Source organism: Pseudorasbora parva, chromosome 2 (genome assembly GCF_024679245.1).
Source record: "Pseudorasbora parva isolate DD20220531a chromosome 2, ASM2467924v1, whole genome shotgun sequence".
NCBI lineage: Eukaryota > Metazoa > Chordata > Actinopteri > Cypriniformes > Gobionidae > Pseudorasbora > Pseudorasbora parva.
Genome location: NC_090173.1, coordinates 36,978,648 through 36,999,782, shown reverse-complemented (window position 1 = coordinate 36,999,782; position 21,135 = coordinate 36,978,648). Strand labels below are relative to the sequence as shown.

The 21,135-nt window shown below is 38.6% G+C and overlaps 2 protein-coding genes across 5 annotated transcripts in view; one reads left to right on the top strand and one right to left on the bottom strand.

The window, feature by feature from the left end:
- The window catches only part of srcin1a (SRC kinase signaling inhibitor 1a), a 161,441-nt gene extending 154,462 nt beyond the window's left edge, over positions 1–6,979 (top strand). For 2 of the 3 annotated variants that reach the window (XM_067418845.1, XM_067419032.1), the window contains one exon: positions 1,913–2,322. In XM_067418845.1, the coding sequence (XP_067274946.1) occupies positions 1,913–1,915 (3 nt within the window). In that variant the 3' untranslated portion in view covers positions 1,916–2,322. Of the gene's footprint in view, positions 1–1,912 lie in introns of all 3 variants that reach the window. The other variant, XM_067419041.1, reaches the window with a different exon arrangement.
- Positions 3,810–20,837, bottom strand: fmnl1a (formin-like 1a). 2 transcript variants are annotated; one of them, XM_067419055.1, is made up of 26 exons: positions 20,076–20,837; positions 17,507–17,590; positions 15,463–15,549; positions 15,221–15,294; positions 14,292–14,375; positions 13,952–14,095; positions 13,725–13,836; positions 13,551–13,627; positions 13,370–13,463; positions 12,899–12,973; positions 12,688–12,798; positions 12,384–12,536; positions 12,157–12,258; positions 11,203–11,473; positions 10,817–11,089; positions 10,597–10,721; positions 10,157–10,359; positions 9,828–10,062; positions 9,670–9,738; positions 9,509–9,589; positions 8,718–8,847; positions 8,435–8,598; positions 8,234–8,335; positions 7,942–8,040; positions 7,636–7,741; positions 3,810–7,467 (listed from the first exon to the last, which is right to left on the bottom strand). In XM_067419055.1, exons 1-26 carry the CDS (start codon positions 20,238–20,240, stop codon positions 7,403–7,405), a joined length of 3,285 nt encoding a protein of 1,094 aa, XP_067275156.1. In that variant the 5' UTR covers positions 20,241–20,837; the 3' UTR covers positions 3,810–7,402. The 2 variants fall into 2 exon arrangements, with proteins under 2 accessions (XP_067275156.1, XP_067275163.1); XM_067419062.1 differs by having other exon boundaries at positions 12,384–12,533.
- Positions 20,838–21,135: the final 298 nt, after the last annotated feature.

Below are 21,135 nucleotides of genomic sequence, written 5' to 3'. Positions count from 1 at the left end.
GATAATTTTATGCTTGAAACCAATTCAAAATGTCTGTCTGAGGACACTCCAGTAACAGTCCATATCTCAGACTACTGCCGAGAGATTTTAGGAGGGGTGTGTGTGTGTTTGTGTGTGTCTGTGTGCGTGTGTGTCTGTGTCTATGTCTGTGTGTGTGTGTATCAGTCACAAGTGAAGTGAGGCTGGGAGAGAACTTTCTAGCAGTGACGAGAGTGGCGCTTTGAAAAAGCTGAATTGGTGCGTCAATCACGGAACATTTGGGACTCTAAGGTGCACTTAAAACCCCCTAACAGAACAAAGAAACCAGAGACAGGTGGGTCTCATGAGAAAGGAAGCGTGAAGCCAGAGACTTGGGAAATGTGAGCTCTACAACATAAGCCAAGTGAATGAGACAGGTGGAGAAAAAGACGCATGCACACAGACAGCTGAGGGCCTATGTGCTGTAGGTAAGGAGAGGATAGATATGCTGGTGCGGTGTAAATCTCCTTACTCTGTTTAATAAATCTGGCCCCTGTTCAACAGGCCATGAATATTAGAAAAGAATCTAATCTTTTATGGGGAAGGAAGAGAGAAGCAGATATTGGCAAGAGAACGAGTGAGATCAGAGGGTTCATTGCAACTGTAATTACAGGAGAACATATCTGCTGTTATAGGCACTCCTGCTAAGCTGGATATGATCAGGGTTTAGACTTGTCAGTGTAACAGCTAACTATTCCCTTTGATGTGGACTGCATATATCTCCTTTTTTTCTTAACTTTCCTAGCCACAAATGAATATAAACATTTATGTGCACAAATCTTTTCACCCAGTCTAATTTCATCTATTCCTTTTTTCCGCTTGCTGTGCCTTTTGATCCACATATGATTCAGGTTTTTTTTGCTCTAGCCTTCTCTAGACTTTCTCTTTCAAATGATTGCTGTCCCTGGCTGCTCATGAAAAGTGTACTAAGACATCATTGCTCCACAAATATGTCATACAGTCCATATTGGTCTAATTAAATTGCTTTGTTTCTGATCATTTGCTGTCTTTATAAGAGTGAAAATTAGGGTTGGTAAGTTTTTCAAAAGAAGTTTACATACTGTAGTTGACCAGAACTATAGTAATATTGTTCTGTTATACATAAGATAATATTGTAGAACATCACGTTTTCTTTTGTAATATATTTTAACATTTTTAGCAGCCATACAGTCTTTACAGATTGTGTATTCAAACTGCAAATTGTATCTATTTTAAAGTATCTTAGTTGTGTTCTTCAGGGATTTTTTGAGAAGGATGGGTGAAAAGGAATTGAGGAAGAGAAACGAAAGAGAGGGAGAAGGTTAAAGGGGAAGAGAGATACGGGCTAGAAAGAGATGGACAGTCTTTTTCTGCTCTATCAGGGTGGAATAATTGGCGCTTCATGTGGAAAGACCCAGGCTCTATGGGCTCTCTCTTCACCTCCATCACTCTCTTCTTCACTCCTATTATTCGTGCTGTCCATACATCTCCCTCACAACTGATTATAGTTTGAGCTGATCTCAGTCGAACACTTTCAGCGTCCTGTCACACAGGAACCGAAAGTGTTTGTGAGTGACTGAAAGAAATAGAGATGCATATATGCTCATGTTCAATAAACCCCACCAAGATTTAGTGAAAAGTCTGTTTCTTCTAGCATAATGCATTGTGAGTGTTTCAAACATATGTGGATTTGCCCCAATGTGATGAAATCCACACATAGAATTGTGTGCCAGGCTAGCATCATGCATGAATGATCCTAACCTGAATAACGTTGTCTTGTGTTTGTCTTCCTCCTTCCTCCCATCCTTCCCTTCTTCTTGCATTGTCCACTTTGTCACCGCTACCTGCCTGCGTGTCACCCGCCATCCTTCGTCGGCCCTCATGGCAACCATTCACGTCCAACCCCTCGACCCAGTGAGCAGAAGTGAGCTACCCAAACCAACCTGACCTGACCAAGGCTTGTCCACCTCCTCCTCCGCCGTCTTCACCACCACTTCTTCATCAGCATCTCCTGACTGAAGCCTACAATCCTTTACCTAGTTATTCCTAGTCGATCCTATATATGTTTAAATGGCCCTGAAACATCATGCAGTTGTCAGTATTCTCCAGAGCCTCATTCATTCCTTAGAGAAAGTGTCTTGTGGGAGAGATTAAAGACGCATTACAGCTAAACCAAACCTTAAACACCTCACAAATTGTCTTCATTCTTAGTTTTTACGCTCTGTTTGTTCTCTACCCACTCTTTTGTCCTTTATCCCCTCACTTTGCCTTCACCATACAACCCTCAGGCTCTGGGTCTGAACATCAGCAGGGCCAGAGCAACCGAGTCACTCCTCGCAAGCACCAGAGCCGCTAGCTTCTCCGACCACCTGCCCTCCAGATTGCGGAAGTACCCCCAGGAGGTGACGCTGTCCTCCTTGACAGCCTCCTCCAACCAGGCCAAAGCACTTCTGGCTAGCCTTTCCGCGTCCAGCCTCTCAGCCGAGGCCCTCCTCCTCTCGTCCACCTTTAGACACCACCGGTTACTGAGAGAGCAGAACTTCAACTCTTCAAGCCTTCCTCTTCCCGTTTCCAACGGCCGCTCCTCTCCGACCTCACCCACGTCCTCTTCCTCGTCCTTATCACCTTCAGCTCTCACCTCACTGAGTCTGTCCTCGCTGGCCTTGAAACCCTCTGCCATCAACAGCCTGGAGTTTGACAAGGAGCGGATCAAGGCAGAACCTAAATCGGTGACTCCAGATGACAGGGAGTAAGGAAGAAAATGAAGTAAATTAAATGCAACTGACCTAAAGGAAAGTTTTTTGGGGGCTTGGTTTCTGTAGCTTTTGTCTCCGACCCTTTCCCTGGCTACGCGACAGATGCAGTGCACTGAGGCAGATTACTTACTTACCGTTCTGCATCGCAGGTTCACTTTTCTTCAGTTTGTAAGCAGATCCAAACTGTAAACCGTACCTACCATGCATTTCTGCCAGTTCCCCAAGTAGAGAACCAACCAACAGATGGGCTTGGACACTCACCACCAGCCTGTTTCCAGCTCCACCGCACAGCCAGCATCACACCACCCACGGGAGGCCTGGGGAAGGACTCTTTACCCAAACCCTGATTCATTTGCCAAATCTCACATGTTGGAGATCTTGCTGAGTTCGGTAGATGTCCATCAAGTGTAAAATCAAGACTGTAAGACTATGTAAAACCAAGTAGAGTTGCAATAATTGAAAATGAGTACTGTAGTAGTCGATGTTTGTCGAGACGTTTTATTGCTCATATCTATATCAACAAAAGGAATGTTAAAAAAATATACAGCAAAAACTTAATGTGAAGTTATAATGTAGATTTTGGCTATCAGTCGTACTGCTAAAGGAAAATAACTGAAATTGGTGCTATGATTAAGATTTTGCTGATTATACACTCTCTTAAAGGGATAGCTCACCTAATAATGAACATTCTGTCATGATTTACTCTATTCTTATATTGTTCAAATACTTTACATACAGTGAAAATCAATGCGTGTTGTTTTGTACCACATTGACTTTCATTGTATTGTCAAAAACAATCTTCAAAATGTTTTCTTTTGTGTTCCACAGAAGAAAGTCATCCAGGTATGGAATGGCATTAGGGCGAGTAAATGACAGAATTTTCATTTTTGTGTGAAATATCCTTTTAATACACATGCACTGCCTATTGTCATTTACGCTCAATAAGTCTTCATACAGCAATTATACATGTTTGCTTTAACAAGCTGTCATGGCAAAAGAGGAATTGTTGAAAACCGGAGGCCTGCTTTCTTTTTAATCACCTGAGTATATTATGGGATGGTTTGGGGGCTGTTTTTTCAAGTTCTTAACAGTCACTGTTTCCCAAGGTTTGGATCTATTTAAGATATTTTGTCATTAAAGAAGCACATCAGGTTTTAGAGGCTCAAAAAGTACAATGATCTGACAATCATCAAACGTTCAGCACAAGCTGTCTTAACCCTTTGGCCTCCCAGATTGCAAAATTGAATTCCAATATAAAATTAACAAACAGATGGTTAGGTTCACCATGTAAGGGTTGCACAAGCAAGAAGACTGAGGGTAATTCCACAGCATGTATGCCATTGGATGTGATCCATCGAGTGGAAGACATCTGTGTGATAGAGCATTCCAACTCATCCTTTTTTCCTAGATTCACTTTCATTTTAAGAAGTTAATTGTGTGCTAGTTTATGATAACCACAGAACGTACAGTATGTGACATATTTGTCTCCTCATTCAAGGTTATGTTGCATACTGTGTGTGTGTGTCACTGAGGCTCTGGTTATGCCCACTCATTATTCCAGTTCTCATGACACACACGGTAAAGCTTCCTTTCTCACAAGGGTATTCCTATGTTGTGAATTGTTCAATGCCACAACCTGCAGGTTTCCTCGTGAGCTTTAAATGTGAGAATGTAATTCAGAGAATTCAGATGTGAAAAGAACGGAAAAGAATGAGTTGAAAAGAGTAAAAGGGGAGATTTTTCCAGCTTTTTGACGAAACGAATGTGTGAAATTGATTGCTCGTGGGACAGGGTTTAAAATAATGGCTTACGCACTAGGTCGACAGCGAGCGTAAATGGCCAGAGAGAAAGATTAGTGGTGTTACTCCGTGTCTTGCAGCCAAATCGGCCTGTAATTCATGTCTGAAATTCACAGTGATTCACATGGGGGTGGGGGGTAGTGAGAGGCAAAAAGGTCAAGTATAGGCTGTTATATGCATGGAAACATCTTCATTTAAGGCATGGCTTGACTACAGTGTTGTTTGAACTTCTGTGAATGAAAAAGGGACATCTGGATTTGCTAGTTAGACAAAAAGTTGAGCAACCAGGTGGCTCACTAGTTTGCTAAGTCCTTAAAATGACATTATAGTTCCCAGTAAGAGAGAGATATTCACAGCTCTGCTGTTAAAGGCATATTCAAGGACCCAGACCAAACTACTTGTACAAAATAGCAAATGAGATGAATTTAGCAATTCATTCTGCAGTTAGCACTTTCAAACAGTCAAAACGTTATCCTTGTGGCTACGATTTCTCAGAAATGACAAGTGGGGTTCATGCTTGGATGGAGAGGCTAAGAATCTACAGTATCCTGTCAGGAAGTATACTTCATCGTCTTAGTGGTAGAAATATGTGAGCTGAGAAAAGACTTTCTTGACCCCCTCAGAGACCACGATGAACACATGCAGGACGGTGGTGAAATCTCCCTTTTCTCTTTTTCTCTCAAAACATGGGAAGACATCAGCGCAAACATGATATGTACATCATTAAAGTTAGTCATTTACTTTTCACTCAACACAGTTGGTAAAAATGTATAATGCGAGATTTTCGTTTGTATATTTTTCTGTTTGTTGATTTTATATTAACAGATTTATTTGTACATATTTTTGTTTTTGTAATCCTGAGGAAATATATAGCACACTAGAAAATTATTTATTCACAAGAGAAGTTTTTTGTATATTTGGTTGAATATATTACTCTGTACAGCCCAGTTCATGTATAATGTGTAGCTGCATTTTAACCACAGGTTGATAGTTTTATTAATTATAATTTTTTGATAGTTTTATTAATTATAATTTTTATGAGTTGTTTTAAGTGTTGGGTGAATCTGAAAAAAGAATTTACGTAATATGATCCGGGTCAAATCTGGTTTATTGCTGATACTAATGAAGCTCTGTATTGTGACCAGAGAATGTCATTTGTTAACTGTTCATGTTTTCCTTTGGGTGAAATTAACAACTTGCAAATAATGGCAAATGGAAATGAAATGGCGTGGTACTCCACTGCCCTCTAATGGAAGGGAGTAAGTCTGCAACTTCATTGTTTATTTCGTAGTTCCTCAGTGAGACACTACGGACAAACAAATGTTTAAATTGAGTCAATGTACAAATGCCTTGGTCAATGAAACTTCAATGCTTAAAGCGTTTCTGCCGCAATCTGCAAATTTTGACATGCAGGTTGGAGTTTTCCCCCATGGAAAAACAGCTGGAAATCTGCTAGTGATGGTATATCTGGATAACTAGGCCAAAAATAACAAACAGAGTAATTTGGAGAAAGCACATTCTTCGTTTAATATTCTATTATGGAACTTCTTTATGTAGGATATTTTACCAGAGCTCTTTAGTCTCTTAAGTGAGATTTTTCTACATGGATGTGTGGATGTTACAAAATTCACATCAAACAATAATAATAAAATACTACAAACAGTTAAAGAAAAAAAGCAAGATAATAATACTATAACATGTAAATACAATCATAATTATTAGAGTCCTACAAAATTATGTCCAAAAAAAGAAGTTTTATTTAAAAGATGGAGTTATAAGGTATATATTAAAGTTTAAAAATACTAAAAACAATAATTATAGAAATGCATGTACATTCTAAAAGCAATCGCACGGTGCAGATGATTTTAAAAAACAAAGTTATCTACATGTTTTATTTGTTTTTTTAAAGAGTCAACTGAGAGAATAGTGAGGTCAAGTGCACTGATATGAGGTTCACAGCTGTAGATTTGAAATAGGAAAAAATGACTTTTTATATGTCTGATTTCTTTGTGGCTCAGGCATGTCCAGTCTTACTGTAACCTGTGGTGATGTGGTAACCAGACTTGATTGGCAAGCTCTGAGTGTGTTTTACTGAATGACTGAGCAGATTAAAATCAGCTCTGACCATCAACGCACCAGTAATGGTGCGCGCCCTTTACCCACGCTGTGACCCACCCATCTCTAGACTAGAGTAATGTACCAACTGAGAATCACTCTATACTGTATACAAATAAGATATATAAACACCTATAGATACAGAAGAAAAAGATATTAATTTGTCAGTGTGGATGCCATGATAACTTTGTGAGAAATGTGAATTTATTTTATTTTTTTTCCTGTGAGAAAACGTTGAGAGCTGAGACCTTTTGTACATACTTGCTGTGGTTGTGTGTCTAATAAAGTACAGCTCTCTTCTATGACAACCTTTCCACTGCCTCTTTTTTCCTTTTAAGAGCACAAAATATATTAAACATTTAACTAATGTACAATTTTTTTTTATCTTTACCATTATTTAAGAATTGCATTTCATATAAAAGCTAAGTACTTTTGTCACCTTTGAGCACAATTCCATTAGCAATATGAACAAATTAGTTTTACGCCTTACAGTATGTGCAATTATATCACAATGACTTTTAATAGATTCTCAATTTCAGAGCATGTGATGTGTTAGTTAGTGTGACTCTTTGCTTTTTTGTGCATTAACTGCGAATGTGTGTTTGCACGTATGCTTGCCAGAGTCATTTTCTCACTGTACATATTTAAAAATGCTTTAATATATATTTAAAAAAAACAGGGTTTTTATGTACAGAAGTGTCCAGTGGGAAGGAGAGAAGTATCTTAAGGTAAGACTCAGTTGTCTTGTCGTGGAGCTGCTCTCCGACCATCACCTCTTCTGTAGGGTGTATTTCTTAAATCTAATAACACACATACACGAAAAAGACCTTATCATTCAGGTTATTATACAGTTCATATAATAATGATGTGAGTTTATAATATAATATTGTGTGTGTGTGTGTTTTAATGTTAGCTCTTTGCAGTGTGTATAGTATAATTTGACATGACTATTTTTGCTCCGATTTTACCTGTGATGATGTCATCAATGGCCCCGTCTGTGACTTGGGGCTTCACCTGTCTCTTCTTTAGCTCTGCAATCAGATCCATCTGAGGCATTTTGGGCATCATGGGACCCTGATCAGAGTAGGAGAAGTTCTAGCTTTATTTGAATTAAACTAAATAAAATGCTATAGCTTATTTATATATATATATATATATATATATATATATATATATATATATATATATATATATATATATATATATATGTGTGTGTGTGTGTGTGTGTGTGTGTGTATATGTATATGTATATATATATATATATTAAAATAAACCTTTTGAAGGGTGCCATCTTTCTTCTTTGGGGAAGGGGCTGTCTGTTCTTCTGCTGCAATCTCCTGTTTTTTCTTCTGTTCATTGTCTTGTTCTGCTTGCTGTTGTGTGACACAATACACCATCATAGTAATTAATAATCAAATGGTGTTGATCGTTTTATATTTATCTCATTTAACAGTTTTTTTCCTTTACGTGCTTAAATGAATTCCTCTAAGTATGTAAACGATTTATATAACTTTAAATAAATGTATGTTTTGACATGAACATATCCAATAGCTGTGGGCTGTGCACCTTATAAGCTTTGATGAACCTGACAAAGAGTGGGAAGAACATGGAAGGCTGTGTCGTCTTCGGGTTCTCTCCGTAGTACTCCACTACAGACATGTATGCCTCCTTGTTGGCAGAAGAGGAAAAAGTCAGCAAGAATTAGTTTGTCAAATAGTTTGTGTTCGTGTGCATGTAGGCATATAGCGCATGCTCCTGTGGACTGACCTGTGCTGTCTTGCCATCTTTAACAAGGGAGTCTAATATGTCACTATTGGCCTTAACAAACTCTTTCAGCGCTTGGATGTCATCCTGGACCATGAACTCCTTTTTAGTTCCTTCCATCCCTCTCTCCAGAGATCTCACATCCTGTAGAACACTGTCCAAAGACACTGAGAGAGAGCAAAAGTTATAGAGAAAAGAGACACTACATTAATTATTGATAAGCAGTGATCGTACTATATTCCCATATCATCCAATGCAACTATGTTGTACCATTAGTATGTCTTACCCAGTGCAGCCTTGTCTACAAAGCGGAGTTCAGTGTGGAAGGAGGTAAGCTCAGGGTATTTCTCATGCACCATATTCGCAATAAAGTGCAACAAAGTCTGTGTGCGGTCTGTGGACTTAGTGTCCAACAGCTGAAAGACACAAGAGAGTGAGACAGTAAGGAAACTGTGAGTTTTACTGTGGGGACAGATGTAGAGATAGATTTGGTTTTGTAAAGGTAAACCAGACGTAGATGCAGAAGTAATTTTTATTCTGGGCAGATATCCTCAGATATATATATATATATATATATATATATATATATATATATATATATATATATATATATATATACACAACCAAATTTATAAAACTTAACTAAAATTAAAACTTGTACATTCTATTACATAGAAAAAAAGAAAATTAAAACGATTGATGTTGCTATATGTTTTTAGGTTTGTCAACAAAAAAAGATGCAGAGGTAAAGGAAGGATAAACCGACATATGGAAAACAGACAGGTAAAGGAATTTATGAGAACTTTATATTCATAACCCCTCAGCAACAGAAGATTAGCATACCCATGAAAAAGTTTCAATCCCGGTTTTCTTTTGAATCCATTAGCTTCTTTGTTTCTGCTTCAAAGGTCTGTACATCAAAGGTCTCTATGTTCAAGTTTAGCCGTCTCTCATAACTTATACAAAGAGAGCTTCCCAAAACTCTCACCTAGTCCTTTTACTTTCTGCATACATAACACTGAAGCCTTGAATAACAAAATCATGACCCTTGAAGTGACAATCTTCAAGCTCACTCACCAGGTCAAGGCTCTGCAGACGGAACCCATACGCTGCTCCTCTTTTACTGCTGTTCATGTAGTTCCCAAAGGCCAGGATGATCTGAAGCAGGAGACTGACAAGTGAGCCGCATTGAAAGAGCACGCCATTAAATCATCTGAGCATAAATAAGGTCTACTCACCTCTAACATCTTTTTCAGCTTTGATGAAGACTTGAGGGACACTGAAGCTGCAATGATGGCATCCAATTGCTAAAGAAACAGGTGGGACAAAGGGATGATTTTTTTAGTAAAGCGTGCAATATGTCAGGTACTATAGCCAAATAGTGATGCAAACTGACCGGCTGTAGACGTTTCACACTCTCAGGGAAGTTGCCCATGAAGGTTAGGGTATTGATTCGCTGAGCAAGGCGTGGGATTTTACCAAAGCGACTAATGAAGCGGTCCTCCAGGCTCAGGTCCTCTAGTGGCCGCCCTTCCTTCTCGTAGTTTTGGAGCAACTTCATTTCATACTCCGATGGGATGAAACGTTCTAGAAGCTCCAGAAAGTCTAGACTCAGAGATTGTTGATCATATCTAAAAGAAAGACGGAGAGAACAGAGTTTCCATGCTGGTCCAGCTTTTTTGGAGCAGTTTGCTGTTCACGGGGAAAAACTGAGCTGATGCATACCTCTCAATGGCTGTGCAGATGTCGTCGGGGCTCATGCCTCCCTTACGGAGGGTGATGGCAAGGTTCTTGGCTTTGTTAGCCTCCAGCAAAGACACCTTAGTGGGGGCCTTCTCAGCCACCTTAACTTTGATCTTAGAAAGATCTGGTGTAGGACCTTGAGCCTTGGTCTTAAACTGCTCCGCAAACAAATCCATATTTATTTCCTTAGAAAAAGAAAGTGTAATAGATTAACTGATATTCGTTCCAAACCTGTATTATGTCCTTTCTTTTAGGTAACATTAAAAAAAAGATATTTTAAAATAATATTTTATTAAACAATGAAAGTGAATTCAGTGTAATTTTGTATCTTATTGACTTTTCAACAAACAACAGTTGCAAGTTTCTTAAAATAAATAAATAATAATAATAATATTAATAAATGATGACAGAATGTTAAATACCCCTAACAGTTGCTCGTCATTCAGCTCACTAAACACGGTTCCCGTCACTTGATTGGGTTTCAAAGCCTGCCAGTTCAACAGAGGCATCTTGAACTTTGTTTGAATTGGTTTGCGTGCCTTGGTTTCTGTGTAAAACATTTGAAAAGATGGATATATGGTCACCCAGCTCAAACTGTCTGTATGCTTATTTCTTTAATTGTAAAAAGTTTTGTGTCTTCACCTGTCTCAGCCCCAGGGGCAGGAGGAGCTCCTGGAGGTGGTGGCGGTCCAAAGCCAGGTGGAGGCGGGGGTGGTGGCGGACCTCCGCCAGGAGGGGGAGGAGGCGGAGGGGGAGGTGGGATACCTCCACTTCCAAGAGGAGTTGGTGGTGGCGGTGGAGGAGGCGGAGGAGGAGGCGCTGCAGTGCCAGGCAGTGGAGGAGGTGGAGGTGGAGGCGGCGGCGGTGCTGCTGCGCTAGAGGGTGGGGCTTGGGAAGCAGGATCTGACACAATCACTGTGAACATTAAACAGATGTTATGTTATCATCAATGTAGCCAGCTAAAGGTACACATTTTCAGTTCACTAGATGCTAACCACAAGGAGATTATTTGCGGAAGTGCTTCTCACCTGTTTGACTGACAATTTTCTCTATGGTGACTGGAATGACTTCTATGTCCAGGCTTCCAGAGGCTGTGCGCTCCAATCGGACTAAACCTTTGTCCTGCAGTTCCCGCAGCTTCATCTCCAGTTTGGGCTCCTTTTCACTCCCCTTCTCTCTGTCTACCTGTGAGGGATGCGACAGACGCTCCTGCTCTCGCTCTCTCTCCCTCTGAATCTCTCGTTCTCGTTCTCTCTGCTGCAAAGTGCTCACCTGGTTACAGGACTCTCGCAGGCTCTCCTGTTCATTTTGACACACACACACACACACACACACACACACACACACACACACACACACACACACACACACACACACACACACACACACACACACACACACACACACACACAAGGTTTAGAGTGAGACAGTTACTGTTTACTATGTTTTAAGTTTGACATGTATGTACTTTTGGCATGCTAAGTATATACACTGCAAATTATATTTTACCATGATATATTTAGAGTATATATCTGGGCTCATTTTTTGTTAAAATACCTAAACATATTTTATACCTAAATATTAACACACATACTAATTAAGAGTATGTGATTAAGTGTCACTTTAAATATGGTTTAAGCCAGGCCATACTACAACTTCATAATATTGTTTTGATGATGCACTAGAGAAATATTTCAATCCAATCCTCTGCATAGTGCAAGAGATTGCAATACTTTAAAAAAAACATAAACATGTGGATACATACTATAAAAATCCATCACGAATATGATATCAGGGCCCCTTTGAAATGCTAAACATTGACATGTACTAGGAATTGGGGACACACTACTTATAATCTACAGTATACTTTAGTATAAAGGATGGATGAATATGTAAATTGCAATTCAGAGAGAGAGAGAGAGAGAGAGAGAGAGAGAGAGAGAGAGAGAGAGAGAGAGAGAGAGAGAAATGCAGTTTAGTACCTTCAGCAGTGCTGATTCTTTAGTGGCCTGCATTAGTTGTTTTTCCAGTTCGACCATTTTTTCCAGAGCTCCATTCTCATATTCCTGCAATCTTGCATTCAGCTACAACACAAGCATATACACACGCTTATGAGTAACAGTACAGCCTAGTACCTACAATATGAGGCATGTGTGCCATGCGGTAGATGATTATATGTAAATGTATTTGTTTGAATAGCATATTTAACCTGGGCATTTGTCTCCTCCAGTTCTGTTACATGCTCTACAATGTCTCCTTTATTCTCAGCATCCTCCAGAAGAGCTCCAACATCAAACACATTATCCAAGTACGCCTGAATCTGCACCTGCAACTTCTCACTTTCCATTTCCTTTAGGGACTGCTGACAAACACCCATACATTCATACAAACAGACAGCTGTGTTAGCTTCACAAACAAACACTGCATATAAAACATCTGAAATACTGTGCTAAGTGTGTGTAAGATGTTTGTAATGCTTGTATAAGCTAGATATCTGTGCAAACTAGACTGACCTCCAAGTACTGGTCAAGACCCAGCTGGGTGAACTCATATTGAAGATGCACACGGAAGTTCATGTTCTCCACTGAGTGGACCACAATGTTTATGAACTGCATGCAAGCCACCTGCAAAGGAAAAAAATCAAAAATAATTTACAAATCATTCACATGTCATTCAGTGCCATCTTCTTAACTGAAAATGAACGTGATTCATGCCAGAGCTTACCATGAAGTCTATGTTGCTGTCGTCATTCGTGAAGTACTCCATGAGCTTCTCAAAGCGGTTCTTCTCTCCACTCACCTGTGAGAAGGTGGGCCACACATACAGGTAAGAGCTGAGCAAGACACTCACAATATCATCTGCTACAAAATGAACAGATTTGTTTGTTGTCTGAGAGGCATTTGTGTATATTGATAGCCTAATTTGCGATATTTATGTAACTGTGCAAAACTTTGGTGTCAGTGAGATTTTTGAATAATAAATTAATCATTTTATTCAGCAAAGTCCATTTAAAATGTTCAAGTTACAGTAAAGAAATGTACCGCCGGTTCCACAGACCAGGCTTAAGTCTAGTTCCAGACTAAAATACATGTTTGAGCTCTGAACTGAAAGCAACTTGCATCAAATATATCAAAAGAGGACATCCTACTAGGAAAACAATGTGTATGTAAATGTGTGAAAGGCTAGTCATCTTACTTCTTTAAAATTGTCAAAGGCTGAGATAATGATGTCATGTCCTCCTCTAACCAGACACACTGCTGCCAACAGCTCTAGCACAAGAGCTTTAGTCCTATGAACAGTGTATTGAAGTTTATTAATACACACACACACACTGATACGTCACAACTAACAACATACTCTACAAAGTCACTCTTACCTGGGGTTTTTGTTGTTGAGGCTAAGCGTGATTTCATTGACACATCGAGGGTGTGTCATGACTAAATTGAACCCAGACTGTTATAAAAAACAAAATGAGTCACATTAAGTTTTCTAAAATCATCTTTGGAGTAGCTGTGTCTTGTGCCTGTATGTGCTCCACACTTCTACGTACCTGATAATTCATGATGGCACGCAGACACATAATACAGAGGTGAACATCATCTCTTTGACTGGCCAGTCGGGCATTTCGCATAGTTTTTCTGCTATGGGCCAAAGACGTTATTCTGTCATGGAAAAGCACAGAATGAACACAAGATGAGTACTAAACATGAACAAATACACGTATCTGCATGAGATGTAACATCTTAACATTTGGGGGGTGTTTTAGTTCCCACTCACCGGACAGTGAGTGCACGTGCTGCTCTTGTCATCCCGTGTGTGGGAGAATGGCTGACATTTTTGGCTAGATCTTCCACTGATCTCTCCGACAACCTCCTGCTGTCTAATACTGAGCTGCCATTTTCCATAGATTCCATCTCAAACCTGAGAAACACGTCAGCCGGGATCTCAGATCATTTTTTTTAGTCACTGGGAGACTATATGATTAATGTAGATTCTAGTTACATCTTTTCAGAATGTACGGTTTTGTTATAAAATCTTCTTAGACTATTCATGCAAGCTCATTAGATGACAGTAATGATGTTTATGGGAAATGTTTGCATTGACAGAATAAACATACGGTGCATCACTTTGAGCGTATGACAAGAAGTCCACCAGAACATCCAAGCCTTGGTTTTCCTCGTTCAGAAATTCCTGAGCCCATCTATAAAAAATAAATAAAAGGAATATCATGAGAAAAGTGCTACAATACAATGTCTTTTTTTCTTCTTTTTTTAAATAGAAAAACAGGTACCACTTTAGTTTAGTATCTAACTAGTTGCTTATTAGCATACATATTATTTGAATATTGGCTGCTTATTAGTAATTATAAAGCACATATTAATGCCTTATTTTGAATGATCATTTTCTACATCTCCTAATCCTAGCCACTACCTAAACTAAACTAACTATTAATAAGCAGTACTTAGGAGTTAATTGAGGCAAAAGTCATAGTAAATAGTTAGTTAATAGTGGAAATTGGACCCTAATCTAAAGTGTGACTGAAAAACATTAACATAATTGTAATTCTTATTAGGAATTTCACAGTTCTAGCTTTAGAGAGTAGCTTCTTAAAGGGATAGTTCACACAAAAATTAACACTCTGTCATCATTAACTCAGCCCCCTTATGTTGTTCAAACTTGTATGAATTTCTTTCTTCCGCTGAACACTACAGAATATATTTTGAAGAATGTTTGTAATCAAACAGTTGACGGTGACCATTGACTTCCATAGTATTTTTCCTACTATGAAGTCAGTGGCTACTATTAACTGTCTGGTTACCAACAGTCTACTTCAGCAGAAGAAAGAAACAAGTAAGGTAAATTAACCTAAACATTTTTTTACAGAATAATCATGATTATTAGTTTAACCATAATCATACAGCCCTATCTTGTAATGTCTCTACGGAAGTATTCACAATCCAGGTTCAAAATTATCTTTCAATTTTATTTAGGGACAGCAGTGAAGTCTATCATTGCACTGTAGAAGAAAATCAAGCTGCCACTAACCCAATGTGATTGGTTCTGAGAGAGATCTCCAGCTCTCTAAGGACTTGAGTTGACTCCTGCACACGTTTCTTGAACTGTGGAGAAGGAATCACAGAGGGCAGACAATCATTCACCTCAAATCAAAACTCTAAACTGAGTTCTGGGTCTTTTCACAGATGGGTGTCAGCACTGACATGGTGCAAAAGAGAAATGAGACTGTACGATAGTGTTGAGGGAAAAACAGAAAGAGTGATAGTACTGACCCTGCGCACCATTCCACCTTGATCCTGGTAGAAGCTCTTGATTTTAGTCAGGTAAGCTGAGGGAGGGTTTTTCACCTGAAAGCGCTCCTAATAAACATTGGGAGAAAGACAAATGTTGAATGGACTAATTTCCAACCATATCGATGGAGATATGTAGATATAGTTTGGTACCATATATGAATAGCAATGTTTTTTTATATTTCATTTATATACACAACAATTTAAACTTTTTTAATGTCTTCTAAAGAAGTCTTCTGCTCATCAAGGCTGCGCTTATTTGATCAAAATACAGTAAAACAAAAGTCATATTGTAATTTATTATTGTGATGGTAAAGCTGAATTTCCAGCATCATTACTCCAGTGTCTTCCGAGTCACATGATCCTTCAGAAATCATTCTAATATGATGATTTGCTAAACTGGGTAAACCCAGCCTGATCTGCAGGTGATTTGAATTTCGCCTGGCAACTCAGTCTGGAAACCTGTACATTCATTTCTACTGCTTATATTACACTTTTGTGGGAACCAATCACAGACTGGCTTATCCACTTGGTGTACTATTGGTGGGTTTAACTCGATGACAGATGGAGAAAGGATGGGTAGTTGCTCATCATGCCTGTTGTGGCCTGATTGGTTGAAGGACTATCCAATTGCGTACAGAGTTATTCAAATAATGCCAGTTGATCGCGCCTCTTGTGCAGTAGAAAATACTAAGCAGACTCCCCAGACCAATGTTCAATCTTAAACTGAGCTTGGTCTGATGATAGCCAGACAAATAATTTGCTACTCAAGAAACATTTATAATTATCAATGTTATTAACTTAATGTATTCGTGAAAAACATGGTCCATTTTTTTTAGGATTCTTTGCTAAAATTAAAGTTCAAAAGCATTAAATCAAGCAGCGTTTATTTTAGGTGGAAATCTTTTGTAAAATTATACATGTCTTTACTGTCACATTTGATTAATTCAATGTATCCTTGCAGAATAAAAAAGACCCCAGACTTTTGAACAGTAGTGTATATGCATCTAAGATTTTATAAGTGTACGACAGGTGTGTAAATTTGTTTTTACCTGAAGGTGGAATATAGCCTACATAATGCCCACGGTAAACAAATTTAATATATATTTTAGATGTGTGCACACGCTGCCATAGCAACTCTCTGCTCACACAGCTACAAAGCTTGCATCCCACAGTTGTCATAGAAGCATAAATATTAACACAGGAAGTGCGTAGACATGGTTTCACCACCTTAAGAGCCTGATCTCATAACGCTGTTCTTATTTTTCCCTCCAAGTATTTCTCTTCTTGTTGAGGTATCTTGCTAACGATCAACCTTTACATCACCCGCTTTAACCACACACTTCCATCATGTTTTACTGTCATTGAAAGTTTGAAATTAAACATAGGCTACAGACATAAAAACAATACATCCTATTGTCTTTTTCAGCCTACATCATTTACATTTACATAAAGAGGCTGATGTGTTCTCTATGCATTCTCTAAAGATCATTTAAATGAGAAGCATTTTTTCAATAAACACTAGAGACACTTAAAAAACTAATTTATGGAGTGATAAATTATGTTTTTATTTCAGGCGCTTGCATACATTGGTCATAAATTGCAATATACCCTCAAAAAGAAAATGTAAAAATGACTACAACAAACATATGTTAAATAGGACAGTCCTAATATAACAGTCCCTAGTTACAGTCCTAATATAACTTATAGTATAAGTTTGGTTTCGAAATTTGTCTCAAAAGCTTCTAGTGTGTCTCAATGTAGTCTACCAGACAACTTCCTCTCAAAGGTCACACCTACACTGCAGACATGATGTATTATAAGACAGAGGGGAAAGCTCAAAAATAAAGTGGCATACATAAATATGTCATTCATTACATATTTGAATATGATAAATGTCTCACTCCATAAATGAGAAGTGAATGGGAGAAACGATCAGCATGTAGGCATACTCTCACTTCTACTTTGCTGTAGAAAAAAATACATGAAGTTGATGCCAGATGACAATAGTAGTAGGCTATCTCACCTGATCACAAACCAGCTCCCATTTCTTTTCATTGTCATACTGACTCAGAAGCTTCATCTTATCAGGAGGCAAATTCATGGAGCTCTGAAAAGAGAAAATAGAGGTTTAACACAGTAGCCTGGACATCAGGTGAAATCTCTAGCAGACCATTCCAGCAGATTATGCAAATATAAGCTTATACAAATATAACCTTATTTGTAAAGAAAAAAAGAAAAACATATCATAAAATGCTGGATTGCATTGGACAGATTGCATCTATCATATCATAATAATTTAAAAGTTTAATAACGGCCGCCAGTGATATGTTATTATCCATAAGAAGGATTAAGCTGTGCAAGAAAAAGAAAAAAATGTTGTTGATGTTATAGTAGGGCCTGCTGGTTTGAGATGTTGATGGCGACATCTGAATTCTGGAGTAAAAGCATGGCAAAGTCTGAAGATGAGTTATGAAGGAGACATTACAAAGTATATTGTAGCTGGTTAACTCTTTATGGTTTTGAATAACATCCAGTTTGCTAGTTACGTCATTAATATATAACAATGATGATGCCGTTTATATCTGATGCTTGGGAAGGAAATGTGACTGAATTCTTGTCTACAAAATGTGCTATGATGCAATTATTCTTCCTTCTTTTACTTCAGATGACCAAAGACATAGTTAAACCAAAAATGAAAATCCTGTGATAATTTAGGCTACTATCTACCCTCATTTTATTTCAAACCTGTATGAATTCTCTGGAAATTTGACAAAATATTAATAGTCTTCTGTGTTGTTTCACAGAAGAGAGAAAGAATGTCATACAGGTTTGGAACAAAATAATACAGAATGGTTTGGTGAACTATCATGTTATGTACATATCTTATTAAAAAATGTACCCTTCATTTTATGTTTTTCTCTTTAAGGTCATAATGCTGTCAGTCTTCAGTCTGACACAATGTGACTTCCTGAATTGCTTCATGTCTTGTCACGTTAACACATTGTTAGCAACAAATGTGCATCATTACATTTACATGTTATACTTTTAATATCAGATTAGAGATTGCACCTGTCAACTAAATTAAGGGTGTGGTTAGTAAACATACATTAAAAAAAAGTGTTCAGTGTAGAAACACTGTGTTCTTGGGTGTTTCCTTCTAAAGCAGTAAGACGTTTCCGCTCTGAGCATGTTTTTTTTTTTAGGTTGTGTGCACAGAGCAAAAGCACATTTAGAAACACATTGAGCGGTTACTGGAGGAACAGAGAGAGAAGGGTGGGGTATAGGGTGGAGGACTAAGTGTGGTCTTCTGGTACTTCACAAGTGAGTGAATAAAGTGGAGACTAGATTAAGTTGACAGCACTAAATGTAAAGTTCCGGGCTTTTGGAAGTAGCCTGTAATGAGGAAATGACTGCAAAATGTGATATCCATTGGCATGTATTGGTTGAACATTCTCGTATTCCAAACAAAGCTGTCGAATTCAAAAGGTCCAGGACAAAACTTTAGGATGTCCCTTACTCCCCCAATATTTTAGCAGTAATATGACAGGTTTCGTGTGAGCGTCTGCTCTTCATCACCGTGTCTGGAACAGCCTGACTGTGCCCCTCTGAGCATTCATATGCACGAATGCAGTCAGATCAATAAGAGTCTTTTACAGAAGGTTCAAACGGCCATTACTTTTGAGATAAAGTTCAAAACAAGAAATAATGTGAGAGTTGGGTCATTTAAAGATGAGAAGTGGCACAGATAACAAGAGAGTGAATAAAGTGGAGACTAGATTAAGTTGACAGCACTAAATGTAAAGTTCTCTGAGAAAAACTCTGAGATGGACACAGGCTTACATAATTTGTAGTTGAAGCCGGACCACATGGACGATAACCAAGCTTCCATTCAATTCATTGATACAACAAAATGCCCAATAAACCTGATGACATATCTAAGAGGATAACCAACTGATACTGGTGTCTTGCACTGAAATGAAAGACGAAGCAAAGGTCAGTCATCACCAAGAATATAGGGCCCCTTTTTGTCTCATGACTTCTCTTAAAAAGTTGCCAAATTTGTCATCCCACCACGGGCAGTTCCTGTAACAAAAGCCCATGTAGAACTAATGTGACAAATCAGATTGCATTAGTGTTTTTCCGAGTTTAACTTAATTTTGCATTTCAGGTGGAAAGGTAACACTTTATTTAAGCGTCCTTGTTAAATATGTTATATGTAATTATTACTATAGTAATACCTATACATTGTGCATAATATCATTAAGCAAACCCTCTCCCTATAGTAAGCGCATGTAGTTAACTAATATTACACAGTACTTAAATGTATAATTACACTGTAATAAAGACACCTTAAAATAAAGTGCGACAGAAGATTGTATTCGTTTTGAAATGCTCGTAATTGTTTTGTTTTTTGTTGTTGTTTGTTTTTTTGATTTTCTGATTGTCTGTTGTGCTTACTGTCTACACAACAACACAAAAGTTCCACAAATGTTAACGTCCTAACATAATAGTGGCTGACAGGAAGTGTCAAGATTAGCTGCTTTGGTTGCGTTGCTATAAAATGTTTACATGTCTGTGTATAAAGAGCTCACCAAAACCACACTGAAACGCTCTTCTAGCTCTTCCTCGGGGGGCATGGGTAGTTTAGGGGGGGCACATTTCTTTTTCGGCGTGGAGGGTGTAGGGTTTGACCCTCCTGTTGAGCCTTTGGCCTCCTGCCCCTCCATCTGCTCCAACCCACCAGCTGCATTACCCATCACAACTTTCCTTAGATATTCCAGGATACTGAACTGCTTTTGGACCCACCACTGACAATTCCAACAGGCCGAACTCTGGAGAAACCCAGACGATTCTCTCCGCAACCCACAGCTCAAAATCCACTAAAGTCTTCAAAATGTTCTAGTCAGTTAGATCCTGTGTAGGTGGAAGCACATGGACTCCTTTAGGACATGGTGCCAGAAAATACAGACAGCTTTTAAAGGGAAAAAATTCCAGGATGGTGCAAGCGATTTTGAAGAAGCTTTCAACGAAGAGCAAAAGTTCAGTCAGAAAACAGTTAGTGATCTTCTCAGCCTTGCTTAGTCCAAAAAGGATCAAGAAAGGCCTGTGCTAATACTTTCACAATAAAAACAGTCCAGGTCCTCTCAATATGGCTGAGTGTGTTGATTTCTGGTGCAACGGGCCTTTTCTCCACGAGTCTGTCTCTCTTGTGAGTGATTCAGATGTTGGAGCATCTTTCTTACAACTCCACTCCCTTTGTTCAAGTTGCTTTCAAAAGAAAATACAGATGTTGGTAGATTTACATGAAGGCACCTGTCCGAGCACACTGGTGTGCATTACAGAAATGAGAGAGAAGCCGTCTGAGAGCAGGAGGAAACCACAGAAAAGCAGAAGCATCAAGCTTCCTGAACACCTCGAACTGAGAGAGAGAGAGAGAGAGAGAGAGTCAGAGCACTGGGTGTGTCAGTTTAGATTATGTTTGTATTTGAAATAAGATGGCCTGAAACATAACAGACTATACTCATGTGTGTATTATGCATGTTTGTCACAGTGAACATGTGCAGATAATAGGCTACAAAAGAGATGAATGACACAGAATGAACAAACAAACTTAATATTTATTAGAGAGCATATACAAACTCCAACATCAGA